Source organism: Poromitra crassiceps (genome assembly GCF_964638095.1).
Source record: "Poromitra crassiceps genome assembly, chromosome: 5".
In the NCBI taxonomy this organism is placed as follows: Eukaryota; Metazoa; Chordata; class Actinopteri; order Beryciformes; family Melamphaidae; genus Poromitra; species Poromitra crassiceps.
In genome coordinates, this window is record NC_139642.1 from 39161018 (window position 1) to 39176734 (window position 15717).

Genomic DNA, 15717 nt, shown 5'->3' on the forward strand with positions numbered 1-15717 from the left:
CAAATGAATAGACAGATTTGGAGAAAGCCATCTGTGTTCGCCATCTGTTGTGAGAGCGGGAGCTGACTGTGCCATGCATAGGCTCAGTATCCACCGCGTCACCAGCTGTAGAATACCAGGAGGGAAGGATATGCTGTCCCGGGACAATATCTGCAACCTGCTTCTCGCTGCCTGCATTTACTATGTTTGCAGATGCAGATTCATGAGAGGCTATGGTGTTGAGCACCTGTAGAAAGAATGGGTGGGGAAGTATGCCGTGTGAGGAGATAGGCCTCTTCCTCCTGTCTGAGGATAAATAAATAAAATCTCTGATGCTTTACTGGATTCCCTTTTGGGAGACGATGTTGGTACAGTGAGATTCATAGGCAAAGGTGAACACTCTGAACCAGGGGCGTAGTGGAGGGTAAACGCAAGTAACCAGTTTACCCACCTCTTTGAAATGAGGCAGTTTACTCGCCTATTTTCTGATGAATAGTATCAATCAATGAGGGGAAACTACTCACATTGGATGTTTACCCACCTCTGTATTTACAAATACACCCCTGGTCTGAACCCAACGGTGTTATCAGCTTCTGCTTGATTTAAGATACATACTGTAAACAGTGATCGATAGATTTAAACATACATTTTGATAAATTGTATCATCATAAATCTAGCCCCACTGCTTCTAAAGATCAGCTAAAATGAAACGGGCCAACTTACCAGAAAATGAAAAAGTAAAATTGTATATTTTTCCCATTGTCCAGTAGAGTCCATTATCAGGTCCTACTTGATTTACTTCATTATTACAGAATCAAGTATGGGGATGAGATCCTGTGCATAATAAAATAAAGTAGACTAGGCATCAAAGTGAGGTCCTGGGCACTGCATACTTCCACACAAGACTAGCAAATGAAAAACTATAAAAGCAGTATCCATAGAGATGACTCAATCTTCTCCGCTTGTAATCCTGACTGGCACGCCCCTTTGACATCACCCAATGCAGATCCTGTGTCAGTGAAGTTCCTTCTGTGGTCCGCAGCAGATTGAATGGGGGAACAAACTTTGTTACCATTCCTCAAAAATGTACATGTATTTAATTCTGAAACTTCTGAACCCCCCCCCCCCCCAAGAAAAAGCAACATTATATAACCTGTTTTGTTTCAGTCCATCTAATATTCTTTCCATGGATTTTGCTATTATAATAGGCTACTTTACTTCCTTAATGTAGAAATTAAATTGACTATTTGAATGGTTGCCTTTAGTAAGGTAGCCTAGTGATCCTTTCTTGCCGCATGTCAGATGGGGGACTCATTCAGACGGCAAGGCATTCATTCAGCGGGTGAAAGGAGAAAAGAAGGGGGGGGGGGGGGAACTGCCAGACTGAAGCACAGATTTCAAAATGAATGCCTTGCAGCTGAATAACATTGTAGCACAGAATGTTAAGATTACTCTGAGTTTAAGATTAACGGACTCAATGTGCCAACATAACTGAAATCTATTTAACATTTAGTTTCATAGAACAGCTGGAAACATTTAATTTGGCATGCAACTTGCATCAGAAGGATAGTCTAATGAGCCCCCATCTCAGTTATTTATAAGATTGCTGTCTCTACCACCATTATAGAATTACTTATCACTATTATAATAGAGTACATGATGTAACTGGTAGAGACCAGGGACAACCATCATTATTCATGTAAACTATATTGAAACTAATATAATCCAAATGTTAACTACATGCAGGAACATTCTCTGGATGGAAAGATTGTTTTAAGCTGGACTCATTGAATGGAGCCCACTGTGGATTCAGTCATATTTGCAAACACCTTTGACAGGGGGACAGTTCTTTGTATGGCAAAGGTCAAAGCTGCTGAGAAAAGTCTGATAAATGGATATGTGAACCCCCTTTAAGTGACTCTGAGGCCACCGTGACTGTGAGACTATCTCCAATTACAGGCAGAGAGAACTCTATCCCAGCACAGGCTCACAAAAGGCTCCTGCTCACCAGGGGAATACACACACACACACAATACCTTTCTCTGGACACTTCGGCAACACTTAATTTTAAGTTCTGTAAATGAGATCAAAATAACTCAAGAATTAGGGCTATTACTTAACTTTAGTCATGAAAGCTAAACACATAAACTGTCATGTATGGTCATTTGTCTTCAGTTTGCATGGTGCACCCCTAGACTGAAATATGCCTTTAAATTGTATACCATAGTAAGAGTATACATGGCGCCACCTTCTGGATTCAATTGTTTAATCTATAATGACCAACCATCACATGTAGGCCACACACTCCCAGAACCCTATAATGCAGTTACAATAATGGTTACAATACACACACTGGTATCTAGGTGAATAGATCTGTGTGGGGCACTCAATCTCAGCAATTCTTCTCAAAGAACCAATACATTTGTGCTCAAAACTAAGATTTGCATTTAGCATATTTCCCAAATTATGGCAAACTTGGTTTGGATTAGTGTTAATTAATTTATAATTGGTGCTGTGGCTAATTTCCTGTTGTGCCGGGCAAAATCAATTCCCTGAATCTAATCCATATATATGTAGTAGCCTTTTTTCGTTACATGGTGCCAAACAATGCAACAAACTACAATTACAAAGTAGAGATTAAAATCAATCCCTGTTCAGATGGTTTCAAGATCAATAGTGATTTGTTTTCTGCTTCACTGAGGTCTTTTCCCTTTTTTAAAGAATTTGACAGCGCAAACAGGGAATAGCATCCCACATGAATATTTTAAAAGAAAAGCCTCAAACGCCTTCAAGACTTATGCACTATTTATCTAAAATATGAAAGGCTAGATGTTCAGTTCTCCAAGTTGGGCTGGTGGTGGTGCGATACTGGCCTTAGTCATGGTGATAACTGAATTTGGCAGAGCAAAAAACAAACTAAATTTCTTAAAAAAACAAAAACAAAAGAACCTTTATTGAAGACATTCTTGAATGTCGACAGGTGCGAGTGGTATTCAAAGAACAATAAAGACATTGTGACGGCACATGAAAAAATACTTCTCAAACAAAGAAAAAGACACTACCAACTCAGAAATCTCATTTTGAGTTGTGTACACCTAAGACTAAGTATTTCGATACTGATTTATAGTCCTCCTAAATTGTTACATAGCAGGAAGGAATAAAGAACTACCACTAGAAAAGTTCAAACTTAAGATATGTAGTGTTAACTTTACAAAAAAGGAGGATAACACTGTACATCTTAAAAACATTAAATATACACATGTTCTTGTTCAGTCTGACTTTTGTTTCAAGATGGTGAATGCAGTATAATAGGGTTATGTGGCATAAACAAAACTTCAGGTCCAATCCATACACGATCTACTCATCATCGTCATCGTCGTCATCATCATCGTCATCTCCCTCCTCTTCATCGTCATCGTCGTCATCATCTGCTGCAGCCGCAGCAGCAGCTGCTGGTGCCTCCTGTTTTGTCCCCTTTGTACGGTAAGCAATGATATCCTGTGGAATGCAGGGGGAAATTTTTTATTCAGTGCTACAGAGAAAAGCCTATTGTTTCACTCGCTCTAAGGTAAGGAAACCCAGTACATTCATCAAGTTTTGAATTCACACAAAAAAAATGTCTGTTCACCAGTTACCTTGTCATATTTCTCCTTCAACTTGGCAGCCCTCTTCTCATATGGCTGCTTATCTCCTGCAGCTGAGGTGTTCCACATCTCTCCCAACTTCTTGGCAGTTTCTCCAATAGAGAGTCCAGGAGTCTCATTCTTAACCTTGGGGCGGAAGTCTGCGCAGAATATGAAGAATGCAGACCTGCGGAACAAATAACACGTCATTGTCTATTAAGTTATCTCAATCCATTCAGCATTTCTTGTCACCTCAAACACATGAAGTCTGGGAAAAGTTATTGGGGTACATACGGGGGTCTCTTGGGGGCATTGGGGTCCTTGAATCGCTTCTTCTTCTGGCCCTTGGGAGGCGTGTATGACTGCATTTCCCTTTCATAGCGGACCTTGTCTAGTTTCGCCATATCCTCAAACTTGCCCTTCTCCTTGGGTGACATTGTCTTTGGGCAAACACAAACACTATTTAACATCCATTCATCTTGCAAAATGCACATTTTATATTCTAAACACTTAAGAGATTCAGACAATTATGAAAGAAATTGATCATACCCTCCATCTCTCAGAGCATTTCTTGGAGAACTCTGCAAAGTTGACACTTGATCCAGGATGTTTCTTCTTATGCTCCTCCCGGCATGTTTGCACAAAGTAGGCATATGAAGACATTTTGCCCCTCGGCTTCCGGGGATCTTTCACCATCTTGGGACCTTAATGGGAGGAAAGAGGTTTTGAGTGAAATGTATCCAAGTCTGCTACGCAGCAGCAGTGGCTACGTCTAAATATCCCTCTGCTCAATTGTCTGTCTATGCTTTGTCAGTTCCATCTATTGTTTAGACCGGGTGGGTGGAGGGAGGGAGGGGGGTGTCGGCAGTGACTGATGATCTATTGTATGTAGAGACCAACATGCTGCTTCTTAAAATACTGCATTTAACTACAACCGAGTTTAGTGGTGGTCAATTTGCAATACTCATTTACACGGATATAGCCTACAGACAATGCAACAAAACAATACATTAACGTGACGCTATGCAACATTATCTATCATAACCGTATTTAGATAACATGTAACCGGCTGCAGCCTAGATGCATACATTAACCTTAGCATCATTAGCTTCTTCGCTAGCCTCCTTGCTTCTTCGTTAGCATTAGCCATGATGGCTCCCTTCTTGCTTTGTGTGTTCTTGCCTTGAGCCTCACCGTTAGCTAACTAGCTAGGCTGGCTAATGATAGCAAGCTGCCTTACAACAAACAGTAGGCTACTCCTTTTTTATTATGACAATAATTGAAATGGCTAATGCAGTTGATTAGCGTAGATAGGATACTGCTGGGGGGACTTTTAAACGCTTTCGATCGTTTTAACCCGTTAGTGGGATAACTCGTAACATGCCATGTAATTATTAGCAGTTATTAACTTTGAATGTTGAAAGAGGGGGGCCACTTCGGGGAAAGATGCTCCTGCCTGGACCGTAACGTTAGCATTGCCTACATCTGCTCCAGACCAGTGAGCTTTATAACGCTGTGTTCAGTTAGCTACTAGCTAGCGTAGCTACCCTTGTGATATCGATACGGCCGTGATATTACCAGCTGCCATTGTCGTGCTAAGCTAGTCGGGCTAATTGAATGGCTCGTAGCTGCTAGTTGCACATTAGTGGACGTTACGCTAGCCAAACGTAGTAATGTAAGATAGTCTCAGGCCGGGGATTTATCCTTCAACATGCATCTCACTTTAACTTTGCAGTACAATTGATTGGTCCAACGCGAGCTAATGTTACCAAACCAGTTAGTTAGCAAGCCAAGTGTTTACCATTATAGCACGCGCAACGTTACTAACCAACTCAGTAATTCAGCTACAAATGTAGCTAAAATGCTGTACAAAATTGTGCAAAAATGCTTTTGCTACAACGGACTGTTTGGTTAATAAAATGTATGAAATAACGTTAGGCGTTACCGTTACGTCAAAGTTAGTAAATGTGATGCTTACCCATATATGCGGTTATATGAGGCCAAGATGTACGTTTCAGACAATGGGACGAAAAAGCACAGTCAGTGCGCGGTCTTTTGGCTGTGAAGAAGAGCACGTAGTAGTGGTACTGCTCATTCTGCGTGCTGGGCTCTGGTTACTGGGCATTGGCTACCGCCAACTCCTTGGAGTATCTTATTGGACGCCTTGCTTTCCTGGGCCTGCATGTTGTGTGATTGGTTGTCTTGACAAACACGACGGGGTAGGTTGATGGCGCTAAAATTGAATAACAAAAGACAGTGCATGCCACAATGCAGGATTTCACTAGTGAAAAGATGCATAGATTCAATACAATACGTAGGCTACAACTCCTGCTCTCCTCATTATTTCTAGTCAACGTTACCTCTGCGTTATGTTTTGTTAGCTGATCATATAGACATAGGATTTCAGCACCATGGAGCTGTTCTTACTCTCAATGCTATTTTTAAATACTGCACTGCACTATGCATTTTTCATACATGTTATGTCACGAGGAGGAAGCGCACCGACCTGCCGGGACAAAACGTTAGAATCGACTACCAGTTTGGTGAAAATAATAGTCAATTCACTGAGCGGTTGAAAAAGTTACCTATTTTGCATATTGAAAACAAGCTAGTCTAGCCCACCTAAAACAAATAAGGGGACAGGCTGAAGTCGACTGCTCTGATGGAGGCTGTTGATGCTGAATGAATCTTTAATGCAGCATCCCCCCTGCTGAGCAGTTCAAATGTTGTAGGCTGCGTCTCCATAGTAACAGTGCCTATCACATAGCAACATAGCATACTTGGAATAATCTGTGCTAGTCTGTCTCTTTGGCATACAGGAAAGGTACTGTAACGTTAGACTAATGCAAACGTTTCTCTCATTACACACAGGGCTTATAGACCAAGATCCAACAGTTCCTGATTTCATCAAACTGCTGCAGCCATGAAGTGAACTTTCATCGGGAACTTGTGTTGAGGAATTGAAGTTTGCATTAAATCGACTGACCCAACCCAACACACCAAAACTGCGGTTACCATGGCAGCCAAAGGTAACGTTAAACCATGAGAACCAATGGTAGATTTCCTGTATTGGCAATTTTTTTCAGCTAATTTAAAAAAGATACATAGCCTACAGAATTTCTCATCAACAAATATTTTCTAGATGGGAAACAATGGTGGGACCCATATGAAACATCTCAGCGAAGAGAATTCATCTACCGGCCAAACACAGCTTCAGAGGTTTTAATGTAAGTTAACTGCTGTTTTCCTCAGATTCAGATTCAGATCCTGACTTTGGACTTGCCATGAAGGATTGGAAAATGTAAGTTTTTATGCAGCATTTGTGTGCGTGCGTGCATGTCTGCATGTGTGTGCTTGCCTGTCTGTTTTTCTGTCCATGTGTTTGTAGGTCCCCAACATCAAAATCATCAAGAGACTCATATTCACAATCTGGACCTTTTGGATCAACTCTGTACAACGAGGACTTCTGCTGGAAGCCCGCCTGTAAACCTGAATGCATTCGCACAGGAACCGCTTCAGGACAGAGGAGAAACAATCCTCACCCAAATCGGGTTGGTATATTTGGCTGTAACTGAAGGGTTTACATTATCTGGTGCCATGCATGACCCGTCACAGTGGATGGTAACCTTTTATCCAATTTTATTTATTTTCCCCAAGTCTTTCATGGTGTGGAAGCTGCCTCGGGACACCGCACAGAGCTCTGCAGATGTCAGAGTCCCTTGGAAACGTCCCCCGTCTGAGGAGGAGATCCGCAAGGCCTTGACAGCGCAGTACCGCTCCACCTACAGAACCGATTTCATGGGAATACCACAAGGTAGAGAAGCCTGGGGTTATATGAAAACATGACATGATTCAAGCACTATCAAGCATGTCAGAATTAAATCATTACTATATTGGACGAATAATTAATATTTCTTGTTCCTGCTTGTTTTTCCATTTTGTCTTGGATCTTGTTTGACAGGATGCAGTCACATTAATAATGCAGAAGGGCGACTTGCGCCTCTGCACAGCAGGCGTCAGGTGCTGCGTAGCACCGACACCGAGATGAGGGACAATTACCGCCAGCCAAAACAAAGGGACATCCAAACCCGCCGTGGCTGCAGTGCACATCATAACGCTTCCTGCCAGGGTATAGGTACGCTCAACTCGCACAAAAAACACATTAACAATGCATGTGAACACAGTAAAAAATAAATCACCGGGGCGTCTGGGTACTGTAGAGGTAAAAGCACTCGCCTACCACCGCAAAGACCCGGGTTTGATTCTTGGCAGCGGTACTTCTGGCTTGGTGACACGTTCCTACAGACACATTGGCCGTGTCTGCGGGTGGGAAGCCGGTGGGGTATGAGTCCCGGTTGCTGCACTAGCGCCTCCTCTGACCGGTCGGAGGGGAGGGAAACTGGGGGCAATAGCGTGATCCTCCAATTGCACTACGTCCTGCCGGTGACACGCCTCGCTGTCAGGTGAAAAGAAACGGCTGCCGACCTGCACATGTATCTGGGGAAGCATGTGCGAGTCTACGGCTCTCCCCATATCGGCAGAGGGGGTGGAGCAACGACTGGGACAGCAGGGGCAGGGCAGGGGGATTTGGCCAAGTACAATTGGGGAGAAAATGGGAGCAAAATCTGGATGAAAAAATAAATAAAATCACCAAGCCCAAGGATTTGTCTATGAATTCATTGTCCTCTACGTTGCAGTTCCAACTGTTGTTCAAAGTCACATCCTCACTCAGCAGAAAGGGGCGGACTTGACAACCTACGACAGGTTCTTTGGAAAGAGAGTGGCTAATGTCACGTCTGTGATAAAGTCTCTGCCACCCCAGGAGCTGCGGCAGCTGTGCAGAATCTTACCGGAAAAGGGTCAGGATAAAAACATGTGCTGTGTACTTTTGAGCATGTGAACAGACCACTTACTGATTCTGACTTTAACTGATGATGCCTGGCGAGAGTTTTAACAGACAAGTAACTGATGTTGTGTTTTGGCCTTCACAGAAAAGGAGGCAGTCGAAACATTGATGGGTAGAGATGTTCATCCAAACCACGGGGAGAAAGTGAAGAAACTTCCTGCTGTCACCTTTTCTTCCTCTTCGCCGGAGTGGATATCAAGCTGGCCAGGACCTCACTGAGCATTTCTGTGGGTCTGTGTTCATAATACAGAGGACATTACTGTGTCACTGCTGTGCTGCAACTTGTGTTTACTGATAATTAAACCTCTCTGCCTGATGAAACGATATGAACATCTGCCTAACTGGTTAATCACTGAGTCATTGGTACATTAATTTGAATGCATTCCAGCTGCACAGTGTATCACAAGCAGAAAAACAATATTTTTTTAGTTCATCATTTCTCTCTATCCATTTTTGCACTGTGAGCTACTGTATGTTCTCGCACATCTTTGCAAATGGCATAATAATCATGGTTTGATTAATTCAGTCATTCTCTCATGGAAATATAGGCTAGTGAAAATAGCAATATTAATAAGCATTAGGGAGATGAATTCAACTACATGATTGCCTGCAAAATGCCTTGGGGTTTCACTAAAATACATACAATACAATAATTTATCAGTTCTAAACCAGATTCAACAAGTTATTTACTGGTAAAAAATTGTTTTCCTCTTTGGAAATACAAGGCCTTGTAGTTGTTTTGCAAGTTCAGTTGTCACGCTGTGTCTCTTAGCTACCTACCAGAGCCTCCCATCTTGCCCAGGTGTAACGTTAGAGTGAGTGTCAGGTAGACTCATGTGAGACCTGACTGACGGAGGTCTGACCGGGGAACGGGGTCTGCTCTGCTTACAGAAACAACACAACAAACAAGGATGCCGTGGGGGAACAAAGTCCGTCCTTCCTCAGCTTCAGGACAATTAGAAACCCTGCATGTTCCCAGGTAACTTTGTTGCTCTCCTCTGAAGCTCTCTCAATGCCACTGTAGATCACATGGTTTTGTTTTGAGCGGCATTCCAGCGTAATCCTCTGTAATTTCATCTTCAGTTGCACTTTTTTCACACTGGGAGGTTTAATCTCAGCATAGAGAGGGGGTGTTGAGATGATTTGGGCAGAGGCGTTGTCTTGTTTCGCTGCCATGTATGCCTCTATACAGGCATGTTGTTCAGTTTGCAGTTGCCAAGGTACTGGAGTCGCCATCAGTGGCAGCACTGACTGAGTAGTTACACATGTAATACTGTAAGTGTTGTTGCCTGGAACTCATAATCACATTCCCAAGCCTAAATAGATTTCAGTGCACTTTTCCCTAAGTGAATGTAAGTGTGCTGCCAGTGATGGCTCAATAGTGTCAAGTAAAGTTCATTTATAACCTCAGATACAGTATTTTTGGTGAGGGAGCAACAGAAGTCAGCTTAGTATTTATCCACAATAACAATGTAATATGAGAACAATGTAATGACAAAGTCATGTAGACCTATTTAATCAAAATAACTGAAAAAAGCTCAAATCCTCTAGCATCCTCTCTGAACTGGGGAGTGCAGGAGAGAGGCCAGGTTGTCGGGGTGAGAAGGCGACAGGTGAGGCCAGGAAGCAGCAGCCTGATTGGCTGGTGCGAGAGCTGCTCCAACAGAACAGGAGGAGGCACTCTGTTCCACTGGGAGATAAGGCTCAGCTTACCGCACGACTACACCACCATGCTGATTCAACTCACAGCCTCAAGGTACAGCTTTCAAAAGGTCTTGTCTTGATGATAAATCACAAGGTCGATCCGATCCAACCCATTTAAAAAAGTTTGCCGTATTCTATGTAATTGCATCATGACATTGTTGCCATAACCCACTAACCTATATTAATAGTCAATGCTCTACCCCAGTAAAAACAGTAATGTATAGCTGCTGCTTTTAACCTCAAGGTGTCACTAGAGCATCAGCTGTGCTCTTGCTGTGCTACATTATTATTTTCCAAAGGTCTTAAAGAACAGCCGATGGAAACCTCACAAGCAGAATGAATGAATGTGAGGTCATGCCAAAAATGCAATTTTAAATCAAATTGATGATCTATTTACTCATTGTCTGAGAGCGCATTGGGCTGGAGTCAATCTGTCCCCGATGGCGATGGCCAAGATGGCCATGTTTCAGGCCAAAGTAAAACAGAAAACAATTGCTGTGTGCCATCTGCTTAAAAGCATTCCATTGGATTCAAATCGAAGCTTTCAAGCTGACAGCAGTGATGGGATGACATAGGAGGCTGAAGTTTGAGGGCAGTTCAGCTGCAAATGTCAGTCACTCGCTCCTGCTTAATGTAATGAGAAATTTAGCATAACAGATGAGGCAGAACAGCCTCAAGAGGCCAAAGTTACGCAGTTCAAATAAAGGGATGTGGAAGGCAGCCGGGGGTCATATGGACACTTTCACCATATCCATCATGCTACACTAGACACTGACTGATTAACCAATTATTATCTCTACAATTCAGGAGATACTGTGGGGAAACCACGACTCCAGTTACATCCTTGAGGAATTAGGCTGTTTATCCCCATTATTTATTGACGACAGCTCAAAGAGTGTCATGGATAAAGCGCCGGTTGCTAGGAAACCACGGCAAATTGAAGCGAGGCCATTAACACAGAGCATGGCCTGTCATCTGCCCTTGTGCGAGCGTCTCAGGGACGCTTTCATGGGTGTCACTTTGTCTCCGGTGGCCATTACAGATTACAGCCATTAACAGTCAGAGGATGGCACCCTAATCATGTGTGTTAATCATATGGTGGTCAGTGTGGAAATCCACTCTCACCATCTTTTTTTTCCTAACTTTGTGTTGTATTATAGCACTCAGACTTTATTAACTGCCTGGTGAGTTAATCTTCATAACTGGTTTAATTGTTGTGCTCAAGCTTATCACTCTGGTTTCTCCTAAAGGTTGTTGTTCGTATATTCATAATCAACCTGCATGACAGTATTGTGGTGTGTTATGGTCTATGTCACACACATAATGACACATTTTTCTCTCTCTTCCAAATAAGATTGATCAGACAGTATCTCTTGACGACCTCCAGAAACTGAAACTGGCATTTGAGGTATGAGCTCCATATTTGTTTAATACTGACAGTCTGTTCTCTTGGAGATATATAGTTATTTTACGGAACTGTTTTCCTTTATAAAGGACTTTAAAATGGGCAGCTTGAGATCCGTAGACGAGAAGAATTTTGGCCGCATACTGAAGACATGTTTGGGTTTGCATAACACAGTAAGAGCATGACCAACTTCTCTCTCTCTCTCTCTCTCTCTCTCTCTCTCTTGCTCTTTATCTCCCTCTGTCTCTCTCTCTATAGCTCTTTCTCACCTTCTCTAATTTGTTCTCCCTTTGTCTCACGTCCTTGTAACTAAAGACATACTTTACAATAACCTGATTAATTATGCCAAATTTTAATTATAATACTCTCAGTGTTATCATTCTTCATGCTTTTGTTCTCTGAATTTCACAGAGCAATGCGCAAATTCAACGGCTATTCATGAAGATCGATTATTCAGGCCAGAGAAGGATTTCGTGGGTGAGATGGAATTAATTTTTTGTCTCTATAGGACGCACAGCCCTTTCATTCAGTAAAAGAGGCCTTATTCGCTGGAGCACTTTCCCATGCATGCTACAGTAACACCAAGAATCTACAAGTGAAAAAAGATGACTATAAAACATGACAGGCTTGCGGTATTTCATAGCATGTAACTCAGTTTGGATTCATGAGCAAGTGTAGCTAAATCAAATGTTGTAAGATGTGTGATAACCTTTATGCTTTCCTGAATGAATAGTGCTTTTCTATCCACTCTTTCTCTTTCTTCCTTTCATTGGTTTTCAGAGGAAAGATTAGTGTATCCATGTATTATTGGTTTATGTTAATAGATTGAAAAGTTGGAAAGAATGACAGATTGGTTTGTATACTTGATTTGAAGAGTTTAGAAGATATCTGTGGCTGTGGTGTATCATGGAAATGGTATTTATTTTATTACAGGCAGCCATGGAAATTGAAATATGGAGTTTGAATAATCGCCTGTGAACTTGAAACCTCAGGGCTTCTTATTTCTCTGCAACATCTTCATGTTATGGTCTCACACATCTCATCCTCTTTAAATGTTGCTGTTTTTGTTAACATTTGTTTAAATGTCAAGAAGAATGAAAAGGCTGTTATGCTTAAGAATCGGTGCAAAAACAATAATACTGGCCTGCAGGTGTGTCGACTCATAAGGACCAGCATGATTCTGAAACGCCCACACACCTTCTGAATCCCCTCAGTCTTTTGTAACCTGTTGACTCTCAGTTTCATCTTCTTCTTTTCAGTTAAACCCTCTGTAACCTCTTCCTCAAATTACAGATGCTGGTCTGCAAAGGTCCAACGTCTGCATCTGCAACCTCTTGATCCCCAGAAAGCTTTCATTCTCAGCATGGTCTTTGTTCTGAGAAATGTCTCTATCTTCAGCAACATTTTAAAGTATCAAATCTCCAAAAAACAGATGATCTTCTGCATCCCATTCAGACCATGTTCTTTGCTTTCTGCTGCTAAAATTGTACCGTAGTTTGTTTCCAGTCAGATTCTTCACTTAGCGTGCTTTAGGTGACCATAACTTGGTAGCGTTGTATATTACTGTAACACTAGTACACAAGTACTGCATAGTCCACTTGAATTGCATATACTGTAATATTAAGCAAGTTTCAACAGGAGGACACATGCATGCAGCTGGAGCTCTCTACAGCAACATAAATCTTGTAAAACCTCCTCCCTCTTCAAGCACCGGAGATAATCTCCTAGTAGTCTCCTGACCCAAATCTTTCCTGCTCGCAGCTAAATTTTATTTGTAGTTTCTTTGGCTGATCCTGACCAAAAGGTGCTGATGATTATGGAGGACGCTTTATATAACTGCAACAAAGATCTCACAATTATTAACATGCAGGATCGGCAACTTGAGCTTTAATGGTCCCTACATAATGTAATGCAGGATGAGTTCTGCACGTACATGCAGCTGGAGTACAGAGAGAAGGAGGAATCTGTAGTTCGCAGTAAGCAGGTGGCCTTCACTCTGCCAGCTACTGTCAAGGCCTTGAGTCATGGAGTTCCCATCGTAAACATCCACTCCACCCCTGATGGCACCGCTCTAACACTGCGAGAAGATGGGGCTGTTTGCTGCTGGAGCCCTGACCTTCAAAAACAGAAGACCAAAAGCGTGTTTGTATGTTTTAACTTGTATACATTTACCTGCATTGATATTGCCTATACAGTATATGAGTTGCATTCATACTTCAGAAACGTGCAAAATATCACATAAATATTTGTCAAATAAATGTAGCGACTGTTGTCCAGTCAGCATAATAACACAGTGATTTAAATTTATAATCCCTAGTTCTGTATTATAGCTGTGTAAGACCATCTTCACGAGGCTTTCGCTGCACTAAACAAGTCATAAATCAAGTTGATTTTCCTGCAGATAGTACTAATGCTGCATTCAGATTAGATCAGTAGAAATATCCAGGGTTTTAACTCATGGGGTTTCTTCTTTTATCACAGCATGAACGACCTGTAAACAGGAGTGCAAAATGGGCAAGTGACTTCACTCCTATGGCCCAGTACAACAAGCTGATCATTGCGACAGGGTAATATTATGACAAAGGGGTCTATTAAATTGACTCATGCCTGGATTATTTATTCACTATACATTCATTTTATCTTATTTACTGCAGGTCCCAGACTGTTGGTTTTTATGTGTCTTTGCTGTCTTGCAGGGACAGAGAGATCCAGCTTTACGACTTCTCCTCTCTGGAGCCTTACTGCCAGATTAGCGGCCTAGAGACCGTACCGCTGACATTAGACTACTGGTGAGCAACACAACTGTATGTTAACATCATCTTTCAAACTTCCTGAAAAGCCCAAATTGTTCTGACCCTCTATATTTGCCCCGCCCCCCATCCATAGCTACACTGGCCCTGATGAATGCACTATTCTGTATGGAGATGCCCAGGTAGATAGTTTATCTTGTTGACATCAGATCCAATTAGCAGAGAAAAACATTCATTATATCCCACTTAATTAATACTGTGAAAGGTTCATTTTCCTCTTTGTGATCCAGGGATGCGTGAATATCATATTAATTTCCTCTGCTGGAGAAACCCTGAGGTAATTTTGCTTTTCTAAAGGACTTGGTTTACTCGACAATATTTCAGTTATTCACTAAACCCTCATACACACTTTGGTTCAATGTGATCCCAAGTCCCAACACAAATTTGCATTTGAAAGTGAACATTAATTTCACGGTCAAAAAACTGTAGGCTTTACTTGAAGAGTATGTGATGCATCATCAACAAATTCTAAGAGTATTATGAGCATATATGCACTATTCTTACATTGTAAAATTACAAAATGCAATGCATCACAATAATTGACAATCTTGTTTAGCAGATTTTAATTATCCCCATCCCCCGTTGTGATCATAAAATATGTTTATAATATTTTACCAAATAAGACTTGGGTTGTTTTGATGCAACAGAATTAGTGACATCCATTAACCTGAGCTCATTATGAATTAGAATGTTTTGATATTTATTATACATTTTTCTCTGTGCATACAAATTGCCAGCGACTCAAGTCATTTATTGAACGTGTGTGACTTTCTACTAAGGAAACTCAGCTGAACCTTAGGGAGACATCAGCCATTAAAAAACAATGAGATTTGGATGCTGCCTTGTTTCCCTCCTGCTGTGAAAGAAACAGTTCTGTGGAAAACATTTCTTATAGCTGAAAATGAATTAGTGACTTTCCCATGAGTCAGTCAGTCACCATTTGCTGCAAGTGCGTTGGTTCCTGACCAAAATAACACCACTAAATGACCACATGACCAGTAATGGTCACTGCAGGCTGACACAATCACCTTGCATAATGAAAATCACACTCAGAATCAGAGTCAGAATGGCTTTGTTAGCATGACAAGTCTATGGGGAGCTATTTAAGGAAGTGCAAAAGCACATGCATTTCATATTCAGTCTCATTTGGTTGCAGTGTGAAAAGAGACATTTGTCTTTCTTGCAATTATTTTTTACGACAACCTTTTTAAATTGCCCAGACATGGTGTCTGATTTGGTACTTTAAGTGTTTTCCTTTGAATGTATTTTATTGAGACAAGTATTCTACTG

The 15717-nt window shown here is 41.6% G+C and overlaps 3 protein-coding genes across 3 annotated transcripts in view; 2 read left to right on the forward strand and 1 right to left on the reverse strand.

Moving 5' to 3' along the window:
* Nucleotides 1–2909: 2909 nt before the first annotated feature.
* LOC310777441 (high mobility group-T protein-like) lies at nt 2910–5702 on the reverse strand. The gene is made up of 5 exons (XM_083637769.1): nt 5581–5702; nt 4152–4306; nt 3897–4042; nt 3615–3789; nt 2910–3477 (listed from the first exon to the last, which is right to left on the reverse strand). The coding sequence occupies exons 1-5, from the start codon at nt 5582–5584 to the stop codon at nt 3337–3339; spliced, it is 621 nt and encodes a 206-aa protein (XP_083493895.1). The 5' UTR covers nt 5585–5702; the 3' UTR covers nt 2910–3336.
* Nucleotides 5703–6618: 916 nt separating this feature from the next.
* On the forward strand, nt 6619–8727 carry tex26 (testis expressed 26; the record flags this gene model as incomplete). Its single annotated transcript, XM_083636658.1, has 7 exons — nt 6619–6631; nt 6745–6829; nt 6991–7153; nt 7260–7416; nt 7564–7737; nt 8300–8461; nt 8594–8727. 7 exons carry the CDS (start codon nt 6619–6621, stop codon nt 8725–8727), a joined length of 888 nt encoding a protein of 295 aa, XP_083492784.1.
* A 692-nt stretch (nt 8728–9419) lies between these two features.
* Nucleotides 9420–15717, forward strand: part of wdr95 (WD40 repeat domain 95) — a gene marked incomplete at both ends in the record, with an annotated part of 19464 nt that continues 13166 nt past the window's right edge. The window contains 9 exons of the mRNA XM_083636659.1: nt 9420–9487; nt 10060–10264; nt 11707–11790; nt 12029–12094; nt 13533–13712; nt 14099–14184; nt 14314–14406; nt 14504–14549; nt 14658–14704. Of these exons, the coding sequence (XP_083492785.1) occupies nt 9420–9487; nt 10060–10264; nt 11707–11790; nt 12029–12094; nt 13533–13712; nt 14099–14184; nt 14314–14406; nt 14504–14549; nt 14658–14704 (875 nt within the window). The remainder of the gene's footprint in view (nt 9488–10059; nt 10265–11706; nt 11791–12028; nt 12095–13532; nt 13713–14098; nt 14185–14313; nt 14407–14503; nt 14550–14657; nt 14705–15717) is intronic.

Bases quoted from the DNA above. Each gene is read 5' to 3' on its own strand.
- LOC310777441 (XM_083637769.1), bottom strand. The intron at 4,043-4,151 runs GTATGATCAATT...GTTTGCCCAAAG, and splicing joins AATGCTCTGAGAGATGGAGG to ACAATGTCACCCAAGGAGAA. The intron at 3,790-3,896 runs GTATGTACCCCA...TTTGTTCCGCAG, and splicing joins AATGCCCCCAAGAGACCCCC to GTCTGCATTCTTCATATTCT.